Here is a 27,073-nt window from a genome sequence, read left to right as displayed (position 1 = left end):
ATTTTTGTTTGCTGTGGCGTTATCTAACATGGTCATATACCACATGGACCCTTCAGGGAACTGAAGCCCATCTAGGTCAGCCCTCTAATGTTGATACAAAGGAAAAAAATAAAACCAAAAGGTGGAACCATTTTTCCTCATTTTCAGGGAGGAGGAGGAGGGGAATCCTTGACTGGCTCCAATCTGAATTTACTGGCGAGAAAACTATTTTGTATTCTCATCGTCATAATCTACAATTTTTCCCTCATTGTATCTTAAAGTGCCAACACTTTCCGTTTTAATCTTTTTGCTATTAATATAGTTGAAGAACAGTTTAGGGTTTGTTTTACTCTGTCCATCTTCTTCTGTTGCTTTTATGTGCTCTTTACAGCTAATCTTATGTTTTTTTTGTTTTTGTTTTTTTTTGTAATATCTTTTAGCACTTCACTGCCTTTTTGTTTTAGTAGTTTAAATACTTTCTGTTTATTACCCCCTTTACATCCTTATTGAGCCACGTTGGTTTTCTCCTATTCCTAACCCTTTTATTCCTGTAAGGTATAAACTTCTTCTCACATTAAGTATTTAAAATGGTTTCAAAAATTTCCCCTTTATTGTCTGTTCTTTTATCTTTGAGGTCATTCTCCCAGTCGATATGTTTAAGGGAATCTCTAAGCTGATTGAACTTGGCCTTTCTAAAGTTTAGTATTTTTGTACTTACCCGATTTAAGACTTCCTATTGAAAGACAAGTGAAAATTTTAGTATAATATTGTCACTGTTTCCCAGGTGCCCACCAACCTGCACCACTGCTCTATCGATCCTACTGGTTAATATTAAGTCCAAAATGGCCGTCCCTCTAGTTGGGTCCTGTACAAGTTAATTATCTTTAGTTATTGACAGAAACCTGTTTCCTTTGTGAGATTCGCAGGTTTCGGCTTCCCAGTTTATATCCGGATAGTTACTCTCCTCATAATAATTACCTCATTGTGATTTGTTACTTCATCTACTTACCTTAATAATAAAATAAACATATATACAATTTTGGTATCACTGCAACCATACTAGGCTGCAGAATAAAGACAACATATTGCTTTTACTACATGGTGGACAGGTTTAAACCCCTATGTCCGTGCCACTTATTCATGATTTTTCTCTTGTTTGTGCAAAGATTTCTACAAACTGCTTTAGATCCTCATTATTTGACTTTTTTGGTGGAAATATTGTTTTGTCTGAATTTTTAAAGTATGTAATCATTTTAAAAAATGGAGTTGAAAATAACGCTCCTCAGTCGCACCCGGATACCCATCCGTGTTTTTATATTATGAATGAATTTTTTACTTTCTAAAATGGGAAGAAAACTAACATTTTATAAACATTCTTTAATGATAACATATAGCTTTTATTTCAGTTATTCAATTGTAATTACTGATTACATGCTTATTGAGTAACATTTTCGCAGAGGATACATTTTCTCGTAGTTGCGGCGTGTTCGTCGCACACGGGTCTATTACAATTTGCACAAAATTTTCTGGTTTTTTGACGTTTTTTGATAGTTTGATGGCAAACGTGGCAAGAAGTAACCACAACTTTTTCGACCAGTTCGAACTAACTGTGACTAAGATGTCGAAGGTAGTGAAACCGTGGAAATCGACCAAGAACGCTCTCCACTGCCAATTTGGCTTCATAATTTCTGATAACTTGCTGATTTTCAGAACGATCTTCAATTATTGGTACTGCAAGCTCTTCATTTAACTGTCTCAAGAAAAGTTGCCTTTGGTTAGTTTTCTTTGGAATCCTTTTATTTTCGTAATAAATAATGTACGCGGCTAAACTCATGTCGACAATATTGCGCGGTATATCTGCCTATTATTTGGTCTATAGTGTCCACACCAGCTCTGTATGTATTATAATATAAAATGCTCTCCGTTTTTTTTCTTTGCATCGGCGGTAACTACCGCATCAGAGGGCATGGTAGAAAGTAAAATGACAGCCTTATTCTTTTTTGGCACATAACACAAAGCTGCTCTTCCATGGAATCCAAACAGTGTTGACCATTCTGCTCTTGTTCTTGAGGGTGCCATCTCTTTGGGAATACATGGTTTATTCTTCTTCACTGTTCCAACAATAGTTAAATTCCGTGAGAGCGAGTTCTTAGCGACTGGCAAATGTAGTAAAAAATTATCCATTCTAATGTTTCTGCCGGACCCTTAATACAAAATCACTATCTTTTACAACCCTTTCCTCCTGGTTGAACTTGCGAACATTATTTATTTGTTTTACCCGTCTACATTATACCACTCCATAAGCGGTTTGCGCATCGCATGTCCACCAAACTTTGGTTCCATATTTCGCTGGCTTCGATGGAATGTACTGAGTAAGTCTTGTTCTACCTCGATAAGGACAAAGCTGTTCATCGATGGTTAAAGGAGATGTCTCGAGGAAGCAGTGAATTTTTTTTTTTTTTTGCCCAGTCCCCCTAATTAAGCAAACATTACTAAGCCCCCCTGTAAATGACATTTCTAGCTGGTTCGTACTTACCGTTCCAGCGTTTCAGCAACTTATAAAAGTTTCCCCAAGATGGCCGCTGGCTCTTTTCCCGTCGCTCGCTGCAGCCCGACGTGCGCGCTCCCGAGACACTGCCAGCTGTGTCTCCATGGTAACCAGACGCCCCGCAGCCGCCGACCGGACCCACCGCAGCCGCCGACCAGTCACCCACTGCCAGGCAGCAGGTAACCGGCGCAGCCCCCCCATCACAGCGACAGCCCCCCCCCCCGGCCTAGCGACACCCCCCCCCCCCCCTCGGCCCAGCGCTAGTTCCCCCGGCCTAGCGACCCCCCCCCCCCCGGCCCAGCGCTAGTTCCCCCGGCCTAGCGACACCCCCCCCCCCCCCCCCCCCCCTCGGCCCAGCGCTAGTTCCCCCGGCCTAGCGACACCCCCCCCCCCCCCCGGCCCAGCGCTAGTTCCCCCGGGCCTAGCGACAGCCCCCCCCCGGCCCAGCGCTAGTTCCCCCGGGCCTAGCGACAGCCCCCCCCCGGCCCAGCGCTAGTTCCCCCGGCCTAGCGACAGCCCCCCCCCCCCCGGCCCAGCGCTAGTTCCCCCGGCCTAGCGACAGCCCCCCCCCCCCCGGCCCAGCGCTAGTTCCCCCGGCCTAGCGACAGCCCCCCCCCCCCCGGCCCAGCGCTAGTTCCCCCGGCGCAGCGACAGCCCCCCCCATCGCAGCGGCAGCCCCCCCCCGGCCCATCACTTACCAGGACAGCTGGACGGCGGGACAGCTGGGCGGCTTCTCCGGACAGCTCGGCAGCTCTGCACCTTCCTCTAACAGAGGAAAGTGCAGAATGGCCGCTCCAGCGCGCTCCCGAGCAGTGACAGCTCGTCTGCGCATGCGCAGAAGAGCTGTAGCAGGGAGCACACTGAAGCGGCTCGTGCTGAATGGAGAAGACCGGACTGCACAAGCGCGTCTAAAAAAGCAAGCTGCCGGCGAATTTAGACGGAACCATGGAGACGAGGACGCTAGCAACGGAGCAGGTAAGTGGAATAACTTCTGTATGGCTCATATTTAATGCACGATGTATATTACAAAGTGCATTAATATGGCCATACAGAAGTGTATAACCCCACTTTGTTTCGCGAGACAACCCCTTTAACTGTTCTGTAGGCCTGTACATTGCATGTAAATTCGTGTTTAGCATTGTCCAAAGATCTCCTAAAGGAGCAGCTTTGTCTTGGGGTAAGCGCTCTTGTCGCGTGTTTAAATCATCAAAACGTATAAATCGTAAAATCGCAGTGAAATGATTCCTTCCCATGCACACGCGATACAGAGGATACGGCGCTGTCTTCCACATCTCCTTCACAGGATCAGTGTTTGAATTATTAGCGCCAGGACAAATCAAAATACCTAAAAATGCGCACATTTTGTGCGACGTAATAGCTTTTAATTTGCGTGGATCTTTATCGGGATGTTTTTCATTGTACTCGTTATAAATCGTAGTTTCCTCTTTGTTCGTATGACGCACTAGAATATCGATCATTTCATGGGACATTTTTTTTTTTTTTAATGTATCACTAACCGATAACGTTTGTTTATTTTTGGAATTTTCTTCAGTATCTGGAGTAACGTCCTCTGATTTGATTTTTCAATTGGTAACCAATCTTCATCCTCACTATCACCAAGCGCTACACTATCGTCATCAGAATCGAAATCCAATAATTGCTTTTAGATATTCATTTTTTTTTTTTCAAAACGTAAAATCAATTAAAATTGTGTAGTAAAAAGATTTATTACAAATATTTACCAAATGACAATTTCACGTTGCTATAAGCAATTAGTTAAACTTTGCAAACTCAGTTGTTAATTCTTCCGTGGTTTCCTAACCCCACGTGAAAGTACACACACTGCAGAACGCGCTCGGACTCCTAATGACATAGAATTTGTAATGTGTTGTATTCATATTTGAATAAATATAGATAATATCATGAAAAATTTTAAAAGCTCGTTTCAGTAAAAACGGGAGAAAACTCTTAAATACCTGTATTTCTATCAGAACATGTTTGCATTTCGAATTTTCGTGCAAAATGAACGCCCATTAGAGTCCTCTTAAAGCGAGAGCGAATTCGGGGATCACATAGTATCTGTTTACACATTCTGGAGCAGCTGTAACACGCTTGGGTACCCGGGTACAAAACGATGTTAAGTCCGGGTGCGTGCATAAGGGTTAAACAAAATAACGAGAAAATACAATGTCAGAATCTTGGTGTGTGGAATGTGTGTTTTTGGTTTTTTCTTAAATATATATAAACAGCTCGTTTCCTAAAAACACAGTAAAAAGCCACTACAATTGTCTGCACCCCAAAAAAGTTTCAATGCAAATGTTAGCAGATCCCTCAAAAGTCTAGGCCTCATACAGTTGTAGGTGGAAAAAAACGATGGTTCTTTGGATATGGCAATACAAAAATTGGCCCAATAAAAGGGAGTCCCCCAAATCTTTAAGGGGCTCCTTCATTTGAGTCCTTTGTTATGTTGCACACTAGGGCCCCATGTGGGATATTTCTAAAAGCTGCAGGGTAATCTATATTGAACTTTGTTTAACTTCTGTTGCGGTACAGAAAAAAGCATTCATATCAAAAATCTGCAAGAAAAATGAAAATGTCAAATGTGTTCTCCACTTTGGGTATTTCAGAGGAACTAAAAGAAAGTTAACAATTTTTAAATGCCATTTTGAAAACGTAGACGCGGCCCCTATCTTATTTTTAAAAAAGAAAAAAAAAATCTTTGGAAAAATTATTTTTTGGAGTACGTACAGTATAACTTTTTTTTCTTTTTGTATTGATTTCCATGTATTTTTTTGGGCGACATTCACAGTGCAGGATAAATAATGCGTTACCTTGATAGATCGGACTTCACAACTGTTGCGAGCATGTGCCCCGCCTTTTTCAACCTCTTTAAAATATAGTTGTTTAACGTAAAATCTCTTATTCTCAACCATCTCACAAAGGTGAGACTGCAGTCCCTCCTTCGTATCAGCCTTACTAGCAGCAGTAGTCTTATCTATCATACAACTATGCGTCGCCTCGGTTTCACTCACTCTCTGGCACAGAGCCTCCTCCAACTCGTTCTCTCTGTTTCCTGCGACTAATAAGTTTTATCAAAGTACCTCTTAAGGAGGTCTTCAGTGTGTCCCACACCGATCCCAGGTCAGCTGATCCCCCTTCTCAATAAATTGTAGTATCTCAGCACCATTCTGTAGAGGAAGGGGAAAAGCATTCAACCTTCACATCTGAAGTCCCTGTGTCCAGGGTTAAGCAAGATTAACAAAAGCATGGGGGAATGATCAGCCAAGATCCTGGTAAAGGTAGTCCTCATGAGTAACTTTAGGCAACAACAAGGTTATTTATTAAGATCGGTTTTATACTTGAAAGAGGGTTCTGGATAAGGGAGTCACAAGAAAAGGCTCATCGGATGCCAAACCTAACACCTCAATCTGTAAGAACGTATTGAGGATCTGACCAACTCTAGTTATGACGGTGTCCTCCTGTAAAGTACTAGTAGCCATTTTGTCTCCATTATTACTAAAGGAGCGTTGGACAACTTTTCCATGAATAATAGTACTGTAATAGTACTTTTCCATGAATAATAGTACTGTATTGAGAACAACCCCCCGAATAGGGCTGTTTGATATAGAATGTATTCTCATTGCGTTGTATCAAACAGTCGAGTATAGACAAAATATACCCCCCCCCCCCCATCTATCTTTTTCTATACAGTTTAATGAGAATAGTTCTAGGTATAAGAATACTAACCCCTCTAGAGTAACCTGTATGGGTTTAATAAAAGGCTTAGCCAATCCACAAGCCCTCCAGAGCACTAACAGTCTCTCATGAGGTACGTCTTCTGTAACCCGATAATGGCTGAGGCGTGTGGTTTTAAAGAGGACACATCTTTTAATTGAATCCCCCGTGTCCCTAATGCTTCAGGTTATAAATTGTACTTTATCCGCCATTGAGAAAAATATATAATTAAGTATATATTGGTCCATAGCATCCAGACTACCCATGTTCTAAGACAGGTGGAGCAGGGTCTGGGTCTAGGTTGGTTAACAAGAGTCCAGCAGATGAATATAAAAGGAGATGTTGACTAACGTGCGTCTCCTGCAGACTAGTAGAGGAGATATGATGTGCTCCTGGAAAAGGAGTATATAAACCTAATGTGAGCATACTCCCAGCACAACAGTTCAGTCCCGTTAACCATTTTGATTTCATAGGAGAGGTTCATGCTGACCAAGTCAACTCATTGCATCCCTGGGACCATCAAAAAAGCAATTTGCACCCATTGCTACTACACACAATCTGCCTGGGTATAATTGCATACTGCAGCTGAGGTGTACACATCCTCCTCCTCTTAACCTCCTGAAACAATGCTTCGTTTTTCTGTATTTTAGCCAAGTAGACCAGAAAGAAAGCCACACTATGGCCATCAATGGTAGCATCTGTAAGGTCGCTGGCCTGTCTCAGGACAGGGTCCCGATTTTGATAGTGTAACAGCTTGACGAGGACTGTTCTGGGTGGGGCCCCTGGTGGATACTCTGTACCCCCTCAGCCGCATACATATAGTGGGAAGAGACAGTCCCCTCTAATGGCTGATGTCTACTGGATACGATCCCCCAATCTTTGGGACCTCCACCAAACGCACATTATTTCTACAAAGCCGATTCTCTATTTCATCTGTTTTAAGTAGTAAAGCAAGAATAGCCTGATCATATCTGCTTTTCTCTCTGCATAGTCAAGATTTTATCTTCCATATTTCTAATACAGCCCTGTGCCGCTTAAAGTCTGGCTTAATACCACCGTATTTACAAAATTGTCAATCTCCTCTCTCACTTTATTCGCTTGCAAGGATAGTTAGAACAGTGTGGAATTGTATTTAGTAACCACCAGGAATATATCTAAGAGTAAGTACTCTTGCCGAGTGGTTTGTGTGTCTAGTGAAGCAAAGACACTAATAGGAGACCCCTCACCTCTCCACTCTTGGTTGTCTGTCTCCTAGGGTTCCTGTGCTGCCATGTCAGGAGGAAGCTATTGTATGCTCCCTGCCCTTGGCTGCTAGATCGGTGTTAACGAAGCCATGTGTTAGTTTGCGCTTCTCAGCAAACCGCTTAATATTCTGCGCTGCCCGCGCAGTCCCAACAGAAGTTCTGGCGCCAACTTGGACGATACATGTCTAGACTCCAGCCACCACCACCTCCTTCCTCGTTGTGCCTCCCGGCTGAATAAGAGGAACGGCAGCATTTCCTAAAAAGCTCGCCACTACTCTCCAGGCACTATGGGTATGCTTCCCAAGCAGGGTTTGATCTCAGAGGCAGGATAATTGGGCGCTAGTGTGGAGGAGCTCTTAGCTTGCACATCCGCTTACACCACCAGCCAAGCCTCGGCCCATGTATTGCTTTCTAATGAGAGACATTACTTGTAAAAACTGATCAGTTTTCTCGCGCCCGGTTGTATAGCCGACGGGCTTCCTTGGTTCTGAATCGGGACCAATTCTGTCTGGCTGTCCCCAGTAACAGACTTGCATCCGGATAAGCACTTATACAGTCTCTAAACTTGATAACTTGCCTGTTGTCCGATATCCTTGATATATTAAGGAGTTAATGATTCCTTGTAAAGTACTAACCTCTTCCTCCTGATGTGGAAACATGTTGGCTCAAGACGGAATGGAAATTGTGAGGCGTTTCTTGAAGTGTTCTTTATTATTGCTGTGAGCTGTGTGCTTTATATTATAATGCTGTTCTTCTGGGGTCATATAATTATACAAGAAATCCTAGATTTATGGCTAGCTGGTAAAACCTACAATGTCGCTTTTTTTTATTTAAAAAAAATAAAAATGTAAAATTTTAACCCCGATCTGCCTCAGCCATTTTTGTTGACTTTTTTTTTTTTTCCGTTTTTTATCCCCTTGCAAGAAAACTTTAATTTTCTTTTTGTTTTGTTTTTTAATCAACATAACTATATATGAGGGCTTGTTTTACTGCAACATGCTTTTATTTAATTTTTTTTTAATGGGAAAATTTTATTTACCGTTTAATGTACTAAAAAATCTTTCCAAAGTTTCTTGTAGCTTTAATGGGGTGAAAAACACATTGAACAGTTTTTTGAGGGAATTTGTTTTTTTCGTTTATATGGCGTACAGTATGTGGTAAAATTGGTACAAATGTGCAAGCCGCAAGTGCTGCGATCTTAACCTTGTGCTTGAGAAGCAATAGATTACAAGCATCGTCGGTGTGGCATGCCGGTGTCCGGTCTATGGATCTGTTGAGCAAATGTTTAAAACCACTAAATTGACACAAGTGATTTGCGATTGATTGTGTAGGAGTTCATGAACATTGGAGTTGAACTGTAACTGCTGGAGGTTTAAAAGGGGAGCTTTTTTTTCCTCTTGGCAAGTAGTATGCTGCAGCATGTATCTGTATTGTGATGTGAATGGTCATATCCGGGTGTGCAGGCATCATTATTTGTTTGATAGTTTTGGAGACCAAGTAATTTTTTTTTACCACATTCTATATGTGAATTGCTTATAGATCTGCTTGTGTTGTGTCTTTGACTTTATTTTTGAGTTGTCTGGAGAGCCGGTTTTTGATTGAAATTATTAAAACTAAAGATGTTATTTAGATTTTTTTTTTATTTTTTTTTAATTCAGACTTTTAGCCTTTTTTTTTTTTTTTTTTTACACAATCATTGGGAAAATAGGGATTTGAACTTGGGGTTTTTCTGTATATTGAAAACGGCATTAAAATTTTATTTTAGTCCCACTACTTTACCATGTGATCACTTTTCTAATGCATTGCAATACTTACATATTGCAGTTGTCATGGAATATAAAGTGTTAAAGGGGTTGTCCCGAGGCAGCAAGTGGGTCTATACACTTCTGTATGGCCATAATAATGCACTTTGTAATATACATTGTGCATTAATTATGAGCCATACAGAAGTTATAAAAAGTTTTTTACTTACCTGCTCCGTTGCTAGCGTCCTCGTCTCCATGGTGCCGACTAATTTTTGGCCTCCGATGGCCAAATTAGCCGCGCTTGCGCAGTCCGGGTCTTCAGCAGTCTTCTATGGAGCCGCTCGTGCCAGAGAGCGGCTCCGTGTAGCTCCGCCCCGTCACGTGCCGATTCCAGCCAATCAGGAGGCTGGAATCGGCAGTGGACCGCACAGAAGAGCTGCGGTCCACGAAGACAGAGGATCCCGGCGGCCATCTTCAGCAGGTGAGTATGAAGACGCCGGACCGCCGGGATTCAGGTAAGCGCTGTGCGGGTGGTTTTTTTAACCCCTGCATCGGGGTTGTCTCGCGCCGAACGGGGGGGGGGTTAAAAAAAAAAAAACCCCGTTTCGGCGCGGGACATCTCCTTTAAGTTTCAGAATGCAATAAGTGTGTTTCTTATCTTGTTTTGGACTATTGGCCCTCAAATAGAAGACTAAAACCTATGCTTTGTAGTGTCAGGAACTAGGATTTTAAGATAAGAAGTCAACAGACAAATTAAATAAGGTTGAGCTATGTTAACAGAGAAGACACAACTATTGCAGAACTATTGTCTAATGCAACAGCAATATCCTGACTTAGGTCATTTCTATGTCTGAGACGGGCCTTAAGAGCTTTGAGACTATTTGGTAGATGTCAATAAGTCTTGTGATCAATAAGTATTTTCACCTTTGTAACAGTAAACTACGTAACACTAGTCTTTGTACCTGACAACATTTGGATACACCCTCTTCTTTCTGTATAAGGCCGCCTGCACACGGGCGGAAATCCCGCGGCGGTATTTCCCGCGGGATTTCCGCCACTGAAAGTTTGCATAGGAGTGCATTACAATACGCACTCCTATGCAGACGGCCGCGGTTTGGCCACGCGAAATCTCGTGCGGCAAACAAACCGCAGCATGTCCTATTTTTGTGCGGGGTACGCACCCACCCGGCCGCCGGCTCCGGTCTGCGCATGCGCCGGCTGCGCAGCAGCCGGCACATGAAAGAGCCGGGGCCGCCAGGCGCGGGTGAGTACGCGCTCGTCCCTGCAGGCTCTCTGGTCGGGTCCCGCGGCGAGAATTCTCGCTGCCGGATCCGAACTGCTCGTCTGCAGGCGGCCTAAGAGTTGGCAATGTTCATAATAAAGTAGAATTCATTGAGATTCTCACTGGAGAAGTGTCTTGACATAACATGGAGTGATTTCATGCTATTGATAGATATTTGCTAGCAAATCTTCTCATCATGGGCTTCCGTATCTACCAATTTGGCACCTGGCAACGAGGTCATCAGATCGGTACCGGTGTGGTCCGATAACAGTGTATTGTGCTGTCTGCATTATCGTATTGAACCTTGCCTTTAACAAGCTGTAGTAAGGTTGCCAGCTACCATGGCAAATTATTGGCACCCTCCTGATAGATGGCAATGAGGTGAAAGGGTTTTACTTAAAACTTACACCCCCCTCCCATTCATATTTTGGGTATGGAACGGATTTTCAGAATCTCGGCAACGAGCTTCAGCATGTTAACACACCCATGTAGTGAGATTATGGCCTACAGTTTTCAGAACTCCCATTCACTGCTGTGTGTGTGATACAGAAATAATGTAGGCCTGCCTGCTCAGGACCATAAAAATCTAGATGGGAAGAACTATAACTTTTGGCAAACACCATTCTATTTAATAAAATTTGCTTCCCTTGTTAAGGCCTCATGTCCACGGGCCCGCATGGATTCTGAGTGTGGAATCTTGCAGCGGATTCCACCCGTGCCTACAGGCATGAGGCAAAAAACATTTACTCGCCTATCCGGACGTGGCACGGGTCTCTTTCGTGGCGGATCTTCTTTCTTCTGCATGGCATTTGCTGTGTTTTTGTTAAAAAAATAAAAAATAAAAATCTGCTTTCTCGTGAATACGCGGCACAGCCACAGTGTCAACTGCAGCGGTGCTGCCGACCCGACTGTTTCCTTTGAATGCAGTGGAAGCCGTCCCTGTGGGATCCGCAGAAAAATGGAGCATGGTGCATTATTTTTAGCCGCGCGTGCAATCCGCAGGCCGGGGGGAAAAAATGGCATTCGCAGATATTGAAATACCTGTTGATGCCCAATAATAGTCTATGGGTATATTGAACTGCAAATCATCCACACGGGTGCCCCACACATATTCCGCAATTCAATTATGCTCGTGGACATGAGGCCTAAGAGCTTGTAACAACTGCCCATACGTCTTTTGACGGCGGCCATTACGGGGTTTTTTTTCTGATGCAATCACCTTTTTAACCTTTTGCAATCCAATTTTGGATTCAGGGTTTCCTAGGGGGCTTTCTCTTTCTGCCATTATACAATGGTGCCATCTGCTGGCTAGAGCCAGTACTGTGGTATCGGAGATGCTGGAGAGGCCCCAACAACAGAGCGGCCAGTAATCTACAGTAAGAATACTCTGCTGAACGTCTTTTGACATCGGAGCTGAACAGGCTTCAATCAGAATGTCTTTGGACGTCAGACAGTGGATTGGAAAGGGTTAAATGGCGCTGCATAAGGGGCCTAGCACAGGAGCTTCGCTGTTGAATAACAGCCTGACACTTCTCAAAACAGCGGAGGCCAAAGAAACAGTCAATGTGATCGCAGCATGTAAAAAGCTGACTAAGGGAGGAGGCTTTCTCTGGCGCCCATTGGACCACAGCGATGCTATGGCACTGTGTATTATAAAAATGTTTGAAGATGTTCATATTCAAGTCCCCTAGTGGGACAAGAATAAAAAGTTAAAGTATAGGGGATAAAATTAAGTTGCAAACATATAAAAACCCACGTTTTCTCATTTTGACTGTTTTTAAAAAAAATAAATAAAAAATGTAATATCTTGTATTGCCGAATTTATAATAACCCAGAGAAAAAAGTTTGTGCGATGTTAACCCGCACAGTGAATCGAAAATGGCTCAACTTACAAAAACAGAATAAGGCCTCGGTCACATGGGCGATTTTTCGTGCGATATGCACATGCGATCGCCGATTTTATAGAGCCATTGCTTTGCAATGGTATCGGACACATGAGCGCTTTTTATGCGCTCATCCAATAAATTATAGAACAGAAATCGCAGATCGCGCCTATCTGCGATCTGCGATTCCTGTTCTTCTCTATATGCGCTCAATGGGGCCGGCGGCAGCAGCGCCGACCCCATTGAGAACATATAGAAGACAAATAATTCTCCTCTGCCACAGCTGTGGCAGAGAAAAATGTTTGCCCATTGAATTCAATGGAGCCGGCAATACAGCTGGCTCCATTGAAAGCAATGGACTGCGGGCAATCTCAGGATGAATTTTCGGGAAGGGCTTAAAAATATAAGCCCTTCCCTGAAAATCATCCAAAAATGTGTAAAAAGTAAAAAACATACATACATACACACACACACACACACACACACACACACACACACACACACACACACACACACACACACACACACACACACACACACACACACACACACACACACACTCTCCTTGTCCCGGCAGACGGAGTTCAGCCGCGGCTGGCCGGCAGTTCTCCTGAACTGCTGTGAGTAGTATTCAGCAGGCGGGGATTTAAAATCCCTGCCTGCTGAATGAGCTGCCTCTGATTGGTCGCAGCTCTCACTCACCCATTCATGAATAGGTGAGTGAGAGCTGCCTCTGATTGGTCCCTGCACTGAGCCAATCAGGGGCAGCTCTCAGCTATTGAATGGCTCCATTGAATTCAATGCGCTGGACAGCGCTCCACTGCTCCGGCCCGTTTCAAAGGAAATGCGGCTAGGAGCAGATTTTTCGGCCCCGGTCACGCGATTTGCAGATGCGCATCAGTCATGCGATCCGCAAATCGCGGCAAAAAACGCCCGTGTGACCGAGGCCTAAGAAGCTATCAAAATTTCTTATGAATCAACAAATGGTCACCTAAGAAGAAATAGTTACCATAATATAATACATCTCCACTTGTGTCTTTCATTTAGGTTTTTATTGGGGAGCCAAAAAAACCCTGAACTTTAGGAAGGTGACATTTAATAACCTAAGGGTTGTCTTTTCCCTTTTTTTTTTCCCCCCTACATACCTTCAGTGCATGCCATTTGCTGTGGCTCATCCGTGCAGACGCCGACCATAGATTCCGCAATTCAAATCCGCGTGAGGGAGACTGGCCTTACAATCTTGAAGCTTCATATTTTTATTTTTTTTAATCCCTTCACTACCAAGTCGGCTTGGGAACAGTAAAATTGTTCTCCCAACCTGTGTTCCAGTGGTTATAACTTTTTTTACTTTTTTTTTTTTTTTTTCTTCAGTATAGCTGTATCAGATCTTGCATTTTGTGGAACAAGTTATAGTTTTTATGTGAACCATTTTGAGATATTCTGCTAATAATCTGAAATATGCTAAGTTTTTATAGTTTTTTTGTATGGAATGGGGGGAAAGTTTCTAGTTCCCCTCACCACCACACACACACACACAGCTTCCCATTGCCTGCAAAACCACTCTGGTGTCTCGGTCAGCATTGACCTTGGCATCTGAGGTGTTAAACAACTGGTCATGAACACAATTGATAGGCAGAGGGAGGATTCATTCAGCACGTGCCTCTTTTCATATGTCTGTTTGAGGAGCAAAAGCTCGCCGCCTCTATGCGATGTAGAAAGTATGCCGTTTGATTGTTAACATGAGTACGGGTCACTTTTCCCCCTGGTGATTGGCCCATAACCGTGCCATGTGTTTGAGCAGTTTCCTCTTTTGTGTATTCAGCTGTGGCATCAGCACAGTATTTTAATGTTTATGCTGTCTGTAGTCAATGTCCTTGGTCATTTGAGCTGGGAAGTCTTTAGGTTCTGCTGCCAGTTTTAACCTGAAGATGATTGGTTTTGGTGAAAAGGCACCAAATTGGGACTGTGATGGCATTTCTCATGGTGCTGCAGGAGGTGGTGGTGATGCGACTTGCTAAAGTGTTTATGGTGATGACTGATGCTTTAGATGTAGACGGTAATGTGGAGACATGGTGTAGCATTGTCCCTTTCTTGGGTTACGTCAGCAGAAGCCCTCCATGTCTGGTGATTGAAAGGAGGCTTGCTGGACCTGGAGAACAAGTTCTGGCTTGGTGATAGCCATGCTGTAAGTTGCTCAGAGATAGTAGGCGTGAAACCGCAGCCACATTAGCATCCTGAACCACGCAGGTTTTCAGTTTTAGAATACTAATAAAACTTTAATGCGAAAATAAATGGCATTTTTTTTTAATTTAGAAAACGCTGAATTTGGGGAAAACGGTATAAAAAAAAATTTACAGTTACCGTCAGTAGGTGTCCCCATCTACAAGGCTGTCTTGGAAGAATCTACCAAGTAATGTCGAGTAAACCTTTTAATGTGGAGTCCTTAGAAAATATATAGTTGGGTCATAACTCATCTTTTTCTGTTTATCAGTTGAAAACAAGCAAAACTAATATATATATTATAATTATTTTCTTTTGTTATAGCACTAATACATTATACTGTGTGTGTGTGTGTGTGTGTGTGTGTGTATGATATATAGTGTGTGTGTGTGTGTGTGTGTGTGTGTATGATATATAGTGTGTGTGTGTGTGTGTGTGTGTGTGTGTGTATGATATATAGTGTGTGTGTGTGTGTGTGTATGATATATAGTGTGTGTGTGTGTGTGTGTGTGTATGATATATAGTGTGTGTGTGTGTGTGTGTGTGTGTGTATGATATATAGTGTGTGTGTGTGTGTGTGTGTGTGTGTGTGTGTGTGTGTGTGTATGATATATAGTGTGTGTGTGTGTGTGTGTGTGTGTATGATATATAGTGTGTGTGTGTGTGTGTGTGTGTGTGTATGATATATAGTGTGTGTGTGTGTGTGTGTGTGTGTGTATGATATATAGTGTGTGTGTGTGTGTGTGTATGATATATAGTGTGTGTGTGTGTGTGTGTGTGTGTGTGTATGATATATAGTGTGTGTGTGTGTGTGTGTGTGTGTGTGTATGATATATAGTGTGTGTGTGTGTGTATGATATATAGTGTGTGTGTGTGTGTGTGTGTGTGTGTGTGTGTGTGTGTGTGTATGATATATAATGTGTGTGTGTGTGTGTGTGTGTGTGTGTGTGTGTGTGTATATGTATGTATAAAATGTATTTTCTCCTGGTCTGGAAGCTTTTGCGAGCAGGACCCTCAGGTATTGGTGTATCTTGACGCCACCAGGAAGCTAGGGTTTTGACAGGAGAGACGCCCCTCTCACACCCCTAGCTCCCCATTCTGTGACTTGTCAAAGGTCCTAGCAGCAGAGTGTCTATTGATTGTTGCCCGCCGTGAATGGTTAGTAAGCATTCACAGCGGCCAACAATGAATACACACTGGTGTGGATCTGCTGTCACCAGCGTGAAGGACAGCAGCATGACATACCAGCTTCAACAGCTGCCAAGAAGACACCTTAGAAGTAGCATCGCTCCAGTCATGTGGAACACCTGCTGATGAAAAGGCAAGGAGCGGAGAGCAGAGGCACGGGTAAGCTACCGTTGCAGCCGCGAGCAGAGGCACGGGGACAGCACAACAGCAGAGTCCAGCAGACGGGCGGCCACAGCAAAACAGGAGCAGCCAGCAGAGGGCCGGGGACAGTAGAACAGAACCAGGCAGCAGAGGGCCGGGGACCGTCCAGCAGGAGCAGAGAGGACCGCGCCATGCAGCAGAGGGCTGGGAATGCTGCAGCAAGAGCAAAACAGGAGTGGCCAGCAGAGGGCCGGGGACAGCAGAACAGAAGCGGCCAGCAGAGGGACGAGGAGCGTCCAACAGCAGCGAGGAGGACTGCGCCGTGCAGCACAGGGCCAGAAACGCTGCAGCAGGAGTGGGGAGGACATCACCGGGCAGCAGATGACCGCCCACCCAACATCATTAGCAGTGGGGATCACAGTGGCGTAGACAAATGAGCAGCTGCTGCCAGCTGAGGGCCAGGAACGCGACAACAGCAGCGGCGACCACTCTGAGGAGCCAGTGAGCCACGACTCTACTGTTATACTCAGCTTCCAGGACCTGCAGGCAAGCCTTCTTTTGCACCCAATTAGGTAACGGGGTGTCACCCGCTGTCACTCTTGACACCACCAGGACTTCCTGGTGGCGTCAAGCTATACTAATAACAGACCCTCACCAATATTCAAGCTGTCCACCGCTTTAATACTGTTTGTTATGTCTGTCTTTGTGTACGTTACCCCTGTGTAGTGGCCGGCCCTGGTTATTGCAGGCGCAGCTCTTACGGATTTCAATGAGATATCCCTACAATTCCAAGCGCTGGCCACTATACAGGGGTCAGAGCCATGGCCATCGCTCCAATCCCGGCTGTGTTGATGGGCAGTGCCTGGAAGACCCCTCTTAATTAAGATTTATGAGTGAAACTTTGTATGATTGGTGTATATTTTGAACTATTTATGTATACCTCTAAAATTCTTACAAATACTTGTAAGTATAAGGGTTCACATCTGCATCAGAGGTTCCATTGCAAGCTCGGTTGCTTATTTCTGCTAAAAAAAAGGACTAAACACACAAAACTGCACTGTTTTTTCCAGTATACTCTTGCAAAATACTAGACTGCATGCTGGAAATCGAACGGACCCCATTATAGTCGTTGGGGGTCGGTTCAGTGCCGTTCTGTTTCGTCATAAGACTGTTTCATTCAGTTAAAGGAGATGTCTCGAGGAAGCAGTTAATTATTTTTTTTGCCCAGTCCCCCCCATTAAACACACATTACTAAGCCCCCCTGTAAATGACATTTCTAGCTGGTTCGTACTTACCGTTCCAGCGTTTCAGCAAGTTATAAAAGTTTCCTCAAGATGGCCGCCGGCTCTTTCCCAGTCGCTCGCTGCAGCCCGACGTGCGCGCTCCCGAGACGCCGCCAGCTGTGTCTCCATGGCAACCGGACGCATCGCAGCCGCCGACCAGACAGCAGGTAACCGGCGCTAGCCCCCGGCTCCCCAGCGCTAGCTCCCCCGGCGCAGCGACAGCCCCCCCCATCGCAGCGACAGCCCCCCCGGCCTAGCGCTAGCTCCCCCGGCGCAGCGACAGCCCCCCCGGCCTAGCGCTAGCTCCCCCGGCCTAGCGACAGCTCCCCCCGGCCTAGCGACAGCTCCCCCCGGCCTAGCGACAGCCCCCCCGGCCTAGCGACAGCCCCCCCCATCGCAGCGACAGCCCCCCCGGCCTAGCGCTAGCTCCCCCGGCCTAGCGACAGCTCCCCCGGCCTAGCGACAGCCCCCCCGGCCTAGCGACAGCCCCCCCCCGGCCTAGCGACAGCCCCCCCCGGCCTAGCGCTAGCTCCCCCGGCCTAGCGACAGCTCCCCCGGCCTAGCGACAGCCCCCCCGGCCTAGCGACAGCCCCCCCGGCCTAGCGACAGCCCCCCCCGGCCTAGCGCTAGCCCCCCCCGGCCTAGCGACAGCCCCCCCCGGCCTAGCGACAGCTCCCCCGGCCTAGCGACAGCTCCCCCGGCCTAGCGACAGCTCCCCCGGCCTAGCGACAGCCCCCCCGGCCTAGCGCTAGCTCCCCCGGCCTAGCGACAGCCCCCCCCGGCCTAGCGACAGCCCCCCCCCCCCATCGCAGCGACAGCCCCCCCGGCCTAGCGCTAGCTCCCCCGGCGCAGCGGCAGCCCCCCCGGCGCAGCCCGGCGCAGCGGCAGCCCCCCCCCCCCCCCGACCCATCACTTACCTGGGAGGCTTCTCGGGGCTGCTGGGCTGGGCTGGGCTGGTCTTCTCCGCTGGGCAGCTCCAGTTTCTGCACCTTCCTCTAACAGAGGATGGTGCAGAATGGCCGCTTCAGCGCGCTCCCGAGCAGTGACAGCTCGTCTGCGCATGCGCAGAAGAGCTGTAGCGGGGAGCACACTGAAGCGGCTCGTGCTGAATGGAGAAGACCGGACTGCGCAAGCGCGTCTAAAAAAGCAAGCTGCCAGCGAATTTAGACGGAACCATGGAGACGAGGACGCTAGCAACGGAGCAGGTAAGTGGAATAACTTCTGTATGGCTCATATTTAATGCACAATGTACATTACAAAGTGCATTAATATGGCCATACGGAAGTGTATAACCCCACTTGGTTTCGCGAGACCACCCCTTTAACAAGTACCATTTTCCTGCTCCTCAAACGGAGCAGGAAAACTGAACTCCTTAATGCTTATGTGAATGAGCTCTGGCCAAGTTCTGGCCTATTGTTGGTCAGAACAATACAAACTCTATTGCTGCTGTGCAATGCTTTTGGGGGAAAAAACAACTTATATGGCCTTGTGCAGATTATTAAACTAAATTTCAAGTTTTCTCCCATCATTCTGCACTTGATACTCCATAATGACCAAGTGAGACAAAATGTGTTTTTTTTTTTTCATTATTATAATTTTTTTTTTTTTTTTTAATGTACAATGTTGCTAACATTTCGCATTGACATAAGTATTCAGACTCTTTGGTAGGACAACTTGAAATTTAGCTGTGGGACTTCCCATTTCTCTTGATCATCTTTAAGATGTTTCTATATCTGGATTAGAGTCCATCTGTGGTAAATTCAGTTGATTGGTCGCAATGCATATCGGAGCCAAAACCAAGGCATGAGGAGGAAAGAACTGCCTGTAGAGCTCAGAAACGGGACTGTATGGAGGCACATATCTGCAGAAGGCTACAAAATGTATTCCTGCTGCACTGAAAGTTACAAAGAACACAGTGGCATTTCTATTTCCTAAATGGAGGAAGTTTGGAACAGTCAGGACTCTTTCTAGAGCTGTCCGACCCACCAAACTAAGTAATCGGGAGAGAAGGTCTTTGGTAAGAGAGGTGACCTAGAACCCAATAGTCACTTTGGCTGAGCTCCAAAGATCCTGTCAACCACCATTGCAGCCTCCACCAATCTGGGCGTTATGGCAGAGTTGCAAGAAAGAAGTCTCTCCTTAGTAAAAGACACATGAAACCCCATCTGGAGTTTGCCAAAAAGCATCTAAGGGATTTTCAAACTAAGAAACAAGATTCGCCTTTTTGATGAAACCAAGATGGAACTTTTTGGTCTCAATTCTAAGCATTCTGCCCGCAGGAAAGCAGGCACTGCTTATCACGCACCCAATACCACCCCAACAGTGAAGCCTGCTGGTGGCAGCATCATGCTGTGGGGCTGTTTTTCAGCATATGTGCCAGGGAAACTGGTCATGGTTGTTGAAAAGCTGAATGGAGTAAAGTACAGGGTTATTACAAATGATCTTCCCTATTTGAAACACTCGTAACTCACCTTTTGAATAACACTCGGATACATAAATTTGATATCAATAAAAACATACTCAAATTTTTATTTGGCCAAACTAACAGTAAGACTCTTCTTGTTGACCATAGCAACCAGCCACAGCGAAGCTTTAATTTTTCAAGCTCCTATGGTGAAATAAAAACTGCACTGGGATAGGTTGTTATAGGGGACTTGCTGTTAGACAGTTCTGCTAAATGAGGCCCAAAAAAGTTTCTGCCGTAGTTGTCGCTAGAGGAATATGAGAGAAAATGTCTGTCAACGAATACAGGGAAGCTTAAGTGTCCTTAATATTCAGGTCTACCAGTCTGTTAGTGTGCAATGTCATTTTCGAGTTTTGGTGGGGATCCACCTAGTAGGCACAGAGTTTGTAAGTGTTACTCCCAATTTTATGAAAGAAGGTTGGATCTATAAGCGAAAAATCATCCAGCCGTCCACCAGTAATCGTGGAAACAGTGGACAGTGTCCATGCAAGCTTCACACAGTCACAGAAATCCACTGTCCGAGCAAGCAGAGAATTGGACATCCCACAGCTGACTGTATGCAAGATTCTGCGCAGATATTTGCAATGTTATTCCTACAGATTGCAATTGTTACAGGCCCTGAGACCGGGTGACAAAGTGGGGCAACGTTCTTTTTGTGGGAGTAGAATACTAGAATGGTAGAGTTGAAAGGGACATCCAGGGTCGTCGGGTCCAACCCCCTGATCAGTGCAGGGTTCACTAAATCATCCCAGACAGATGTCTGTCCAGCCTCTGTTTGAACACTTCCATTGAAGGAGAACTCATTACCTCCCGTGGTAACCTGTTCCACTCATTCATTACCCTCACTCTTTAATATCTAATCTGTGTCTCCTCCCTTTCAGTTTCATCCCATTGCTTCTAGTCTTTCCTTGTACAAATGAGAATAGGGTTGATCCCTCTGCACTGTGACAGTCCTTTAGATATTTGTAGACAGCTATTAAGTCTCCTCTGAGCCTTTTGTGCAAGCTAAACATTCCCAGATCCTTTTAACTGTTCCTCATAGGACATGATTCCATAAAACTATCGGTTTCCATCAGAGTATGCAAACTCTAATGGAAACCGATAGTTTCATGTAATCTTTAGTGTTTAGTTATGAAGCCACCTTCCACCTTTCAGGCACAGTTAACAAACCATGTCAGAATCTGGGGGATGAAAAACCCACTTGTCTACGTGGAGCATATGCGCGATTCCCCCAAGGTAAATGTGTTTTGCGCTATAACGTATAGAAATGTGTATAGCCCCTTTTTCCATGAGGAAATCATCAAAGAGATTTCATACCCATACACTACAGATCTGGCTTCTGCCGTAGTTGGAACAGGAAATTCCAGATTTCATCTTCCAATCGGACGATGCACTAAATACACACTCTGAAAATGGTGCTTTTTTTTTTTTTTTTTGCTTTTGACACTCTCACATTGCATATAGCCGTGTGCATGAGCCCTTGGGCCTTATTCACTCAGCTGTTTATTCCATCCATCCATATGCTTTCCATCGCACAGACAGCACACAGGCACATTATAGCCTATGAAGCTAGTCACATGTGAGTTTTCACATAGACCTTTAAAACTTAAAATATGAATTCCACTTTCCTGATATAGAAATCTCCTTCCCATAAAGGCTCTTAATAACTTTTTTCTTTTCTGACCTGTTTCTACTTTTCTCTAATTAAAAAAAATAAAGTTCCATCAATTTGCCCTCCTCCCTTGGCAATCCCTTCAATATCTGTCTTACACAGTAGATTGACTGTTCGGTTCCTGTATTTGGGAAAAAGCAATTCCTGCTGTCACTATTTAAAAGGCTGCTGCAACTTTATATTCGATGGCATGTCTTCAATGGAGGGAGACCATTCAGTACATGTGAGGTCCTCCCCACTGCTCCATAATCAACGTGATTGCTCCCCCCCCCCTACTATCCCAATGTTGATCCAGAGGTAAACAAATGGGTATCAGCGCCTTGTGTGGGGAAGGAGGTGCAATCAAACCCAAAATGGATAGTACTCACCTGGTGCTCTATGGAGTTCCCATAACCCAAGGAATCCACCTGCAGCTAGTGTCCGGAACTGCTCATCATCCTATTTCCAAATCTCTGATCCAGGCCATCTGGAGAGGTGTCTTGGGGAATACAGCCCACTGGATGACCAGGGGCTGCTGGAGAATCCATTCAGCACAAGTTGAAAAAATCCTCCCTCTCTGGGAAAGGAATATATGATAGACCAATGGTCTATATAATGAATGATACTATTTATTAATGCGATGCGTTTCGGCGTTGCACAACGCCTTTCCCAAGCATGTAAATAGACCATTAGTCTATGATATATTCCTATCCCGAAGCACGTTTTTTTTTCAACTTGTGCTGAATGTTGGTCCAGAGGATGGCAAAAAAACCCCCAATGAAGTAGAAGCCAATTTTCCCCATTTAAGGGGGAAAAAAATTCCTTCCTGGCTCCAACATGGCAATTGGAATAATCCCTAGATCAATAACCATTGTGGACCCCCATAGCGCAGTACTTTCACGTACAGCTATGACTTCTTCAGCCGTTCTCTCACCCTCAGCATTGGTACTGAGTGAACCGAACCAGTAGAACCCTGTTTCGGCTTAAACTTTTTTAAAAGCTTGATTTGGGTTCGTGCCAAACCGAACTTTGCTTAAAGTTCAACCGAAAACGGGACTCGCCCTGTTCAGTTTCCTTAACACTAATCCTGTACACTGGTTATAAAGAGCTTGTATGGCTCTTAGACAGTGTTATAACCAATCTTGGGGTTTATGGTGAACTTCCTGTCCGATTCAGACCAAACCAAAGGTTTTGCAAAAGTTCTCTCCTTGCGACTTATTGGTATAATTGTGTTTTGAGGTGCTTCACTGTGTGGCACGTTGAGTGACTGTGTTCAGTCAGTCACAATTTTTTTTTTGTTTTGTTTTGTTTTGTTTTTTTAGGGGGGGGGGGGGAGGGGGGGATGTTAAGGACCCCTATCACTTCTATGTATGCCCCTGCTTATCATACCACTGCTATACTGTGTTTTTAACCTTTTCAGTTGTCCTTTTTTTTTTTTCTTGGGTAATTCTTTATAAGTTATAGCTTCTAACTTTCTTGTCAGAAGAACCTGATTACATATTTCTGTGCCTATTCACCACTGGCTTTTATTCAAAAGTAGTCGGAATTGGTTTTAATCTCCTTTTCCGGTGAATCTCTTCGGTGATCTTAGAGTACCAATAAAATCCCTGCACATAGTGTGTTACTCTAAGTACTAGAATATTGTGATGGTTGAATTTGATATTCTTTGTTATAAGATGCGGTCCTTTGAGTTGGCATAGTAATTTTGTGTTCCATGTGCGAAATCTATACGCTATTTATATTCATTCTAAGCATTGCAGTATGGAAAAGACATCAGAATCCGCTCACTACAAAGCAGAGAATAGTTGGCAGCTAACCTGCACTATTGTGCCAGTTGACTGAACGTACAAAGTAGTGTTCTTACAGTGGAATATGATTCCAGGCGAGAAGTGCTGCTCACTTTTTCCTATATATTAATAAAATGCATTTCCATCCCAGCACAGAAGAAAAGGGGGCTATACTGTGGTGTCTGGCCTATAATACAGGATTACTGTTAATGGGGTCTGGTCTTTGTGCTTTAATTACAGATTGCAATAAGTTGCATGCTGATATATAATGTCATTACTACGTATATTCACACTCCCCTAGCTCAGCTCTGCTCCTCCTCTCAGATGCTGATTGGCTGGTCATTACTGTGCATATAGTAGGACCAGCCAATCGGCATCTGGAGAGAGTAGGGGGAGAATAATGATTATGCATGAACTTCGCTGATCTCCAATCAAGTTTCCAAACAAAGGATTTGCAAAGCTACTAGCCGATTGCTATAACTGACAGACTGCTGAAATCCGTGTGTCTGTCCATATACCCTCCTTCCTGTAGTCCGGGGAGCTTAGGGGACCTGACAGGTTTCCTTTTAAATGGGTTGGGTAAAAAAAATGTATCAATGGTCTCAAAAGGCAAAGCTAACAAACTTTGCAGTACAGGTATCTTTACAGTTCTTCAGTTTCCCTGCCACTGTGCATCATACCTCATTTTAACCCCTTAATGACGCGGCCCCCTTTTTTTTCCCCATTTTCGTTTTTTTCCTCCCCCCTTTAAAAAAAACTCCTTTATTTATCCATCAACGTCGCTGTATGAAGGCTTGCTTTTTGCGGGACGAGTTGTATTTTCAATGGTGCTATTTAATGTACCATATAATGTACTGAAAAGCTTTTAAAAAATTCTAAGTGGAGTAAAATGAAAAAAAAAAAAAAACATTCCGCCATCTTTCAGTGCATTTTGTTTCTACAGCGCACAAACTGCAACACAAAGGACATTATTTCTTCATTCTATGGGCCAATACGATTGCTACGATACCAAACTTGTATAGTTGTTTTTTGGGTTTTTTTTTTTTAATTAGCTTTTGCGGTCATCTTGTGGTCGCTATAACTTTTCCATCGACTTAGTTGAGCGAGGGCTCATTTTTTGCGGGATGTCCTGTAGTTTCCGTTAGTACTAATTCGGAATACAAATGACTTTTTCATCGCTTTTTATTTCTTTTTTTCTGGGAGACGGGGAATGAAAATTTCTGGCGTTATTTTTTAATTTTTTTCAGATTACGTTCACCATGCGGGGTAAATAATGGGCTGCTTTGATAGATCTGACTCTTACGGACGCAGCGATACCAAATATGTATTTTTATTTTATGATTTTGAGTTTTTAATTATAGATAAACTTTTTTTTTTTTTTTTTTTTTTTTTTTAACAATTAAAAAACTTTATTGATCTTTCTTTTAATTTAGTTACCCCTGGGTAACTACAACATGCGACTCTTTGATCGCTCCTGCAGTATGACGTAATGCTATAGCATTACATCATACTACTTTTTGACCGGCAGACTATCAAGCCACCCCACGGGGATGACTTGATAGGCAGTCTCCTAAGGCAGCCCTGGGGCCTTTCAGAAGGCCCCTGGCTATCATGACACCTGCAAGGCTCCCCCGATCTTACTGAATTGACAGCGGCATTTCAAGGGTTAATAGCTGCAATCGGCCGCACGGCCAATTGAAGCTATTGCGCGTGGGTGTCAGCTGTAATAAACAGGGGGGTTAAAATAAAGTTATTGCTCTCTGAATATAGCGACATCCAAAATGTTTGTTTTTCAATGAAAAATAATTTTGTTGCATGAAAGTGATAGAATAAAAAAAAAAAAACTATAGAAATTTTGTATCACCGAAATCGTACAGACCCATAGTGAGGACAACATAACATTTTATACTGCCCAGTGAGAGTTACATCTATTTGTATACCTCCGCTTCCAAAACCCATAATAAAGTGACCCAAAAGTTACCTGTACACAAAAACTACATAAATTGGGAGTTACCATAATTGTAGTAACCACAATTATACTGCACACGATGTATGTTAGCTATTGAAAGAAAATCATTTCTGATAGTCCTTTTTTTTCCCCCCCCAATTTTCTTAGGAAAAAAAAATCAAGATTTAAATCGAGAATCGTCCATAAGTTTAAAAAATTCAAGATTTTAATTTTTGCCCAAATCAGCCAGCCCTAGGCTCCTATATTCAACACTATATACACCGATCAGCCATAATATTGTAGCTGCTGACGGGAGGTTTAAAACATTGGCTATCTGGAGAGAATCTCACCGGTCAAGGAATGGGATATATTAGGCAGCAAATGGACAGGTGATTCTTTTAGAAGCGGGAAACACGGGCACAAGTACTTGTATGTACATTCACAGTCCAAAGGTAAGTTTCCTAGAAGTCTCCGGACTGTCAAACCTGCTACTGATGCATATTCTGGGTGCATTAGATGGAGCACATTAGACTGCTTTTTAACCTTGTTTTTCCATGTAAAAGAAGTTAGAATCCTGTTGCCGGTTTTGTCTGTCCTTCACATCATGTAACGTGCAGCACAATAAGTTTTTATTCAACTATATTCAAACAGGCAAACCTGATGCGGAGGCAGCAGCGAATGATTAAAAATCGGGAGTCCGCATTCCAGTCTAGAAGGAAGAAAAAGGAATATATGCAAGGTTTAGAAATGCGACTGAGAGCCGCCCTGTCCGAGAATGAAAAGCTCAAAAAGGAAAACGGGTCCTTGCAGAAACTACTGGAAGAAGTCGTATCTGAGGTAGTAAAGAGAACAAATGCTGGACTTCCTATTTGTGTAAACTTGGGGCTTTGTTCTTATTCTAACTATGACCTTTATGAATACTCAGGACAGCCAGGGTAATTAAATGGGTTTTCCGGCCAAAAACTATTGATGGTCTTTCCTTAGGGTAAGTCACCAATAATCACCCGGGACCGCCACTCGGGATCCCCACCAATGCATTGATTGCCCAGCCCCCTGTACAACGAGGCTAGATGTCATCATAAGGGGGGGATGCAGCAGAACTGCCATAGCTGGCTTCCCTCCCATTGAAATCAATGGGAGCTGAAGCGACACACTACCACGTCTGACCTTGGTGTCGGAAGTGTAATAGCCGGTTTCAACTCCCATGGATTTCAATGGGAGCAAAGCCAACGATGGCACTTCCACTCCTGTCCTCTACAACTATGTCTGGCCCACTACACTAACAAGAAGCCTGATAATTAGCACATCACTGGGGACTGAGTGGTGGTCCCCAGCGATTAACAATTTATGACCTATCCCAAGGATCAGTCATCAATAGTTTTCAGTCTGGAAAAGCCCTTTGATCCATGTTGCATGGTGCTCCATGACATTTTTTGTTTCCAAACAATATGAGGATTTATTTTGCATGCAGCACAAAATAAAACTAGGCAAATCATTAAAAACAGTAAATTAAAAAAATGTTATGTTGTATAAATATCGCCACATATACTGGGATGTTCTCAGAAAAATGAGAGCATTAAAACAAAAGATCAAAGAATCTAATCCACTACTACAAGTGGGAAGGTTCATTTTCAATCCTCTTTCACACTTCTTGGCTAAGAATACACAACCGGATTTGGATGACGTGAAACCTTAGAAAGGGGAGACACGGGGCCCACTTTTCAGTTGGAAGGTAAAGGAGTTTACCGAACATTAAAAAAAAAAAATTGACCATGGAAGAGTCACCACTGAATACAATGTACCGCTTGTTCCAGGTCTCGTGCAGCCGGGACTGCAGCTGTTGAGGTAGATGAGTAATCCATTTCTATTCATTTTGAAGAGGTTTTCTAGGCAGTGATGGCTGTCAGCGCTGGGCTACACCGGCGGAATCCACTTCATCAACCCCTGTGTAGTGTCCGGGGCTCATAATTGATTT

The 27,073-nt window shown here is 44.2% G+C and overlaps 1 protein-coding gene across 1 annotated transcript in view; it reads left to right on the top strand.

Moving 5' to 3' along the window:
• Positions 1 to 27,073, top strand: part of ATF6 (activating transcription factor 6) — an 82,384-nt gene that overhangs the window by 29,970 nt on the left and 25,341 nt on the right. The window contains exon 8 of the mRNA XM_066597070.1: positions 25,750 to 25,935. Coding sequence (XP_066453167.1) covers positions 25,750 to 25,935 — 186 coding nt within the window. The remainder of the gene's footprint in view (positions 1 to 25,749; positions 25,936 to 27,073) is intronic.

The sequence above is a fragment of the Eleutherodactylus coqui genome, chromosome 3 (genome assembly GCF_035609145.1).
Source record: "Eleutherodactylus coqui strain aEleCoq1 chromosome 3, aEleCoq1.hap1, whole genome shotgun sequence".
Taxonomy (NCBI): domain Eukaryota; kingdom Metazoa; phylum Chordata; class Amphibia; order Anura; family Eleutherodactylidae; genus Eleutherodactylus; species Eleutherodactylus coqui.
Note: the sequence above shows the minus strand (reverse complement) of the source record. Positions and strands in the feature narration are given on the sequence as shown.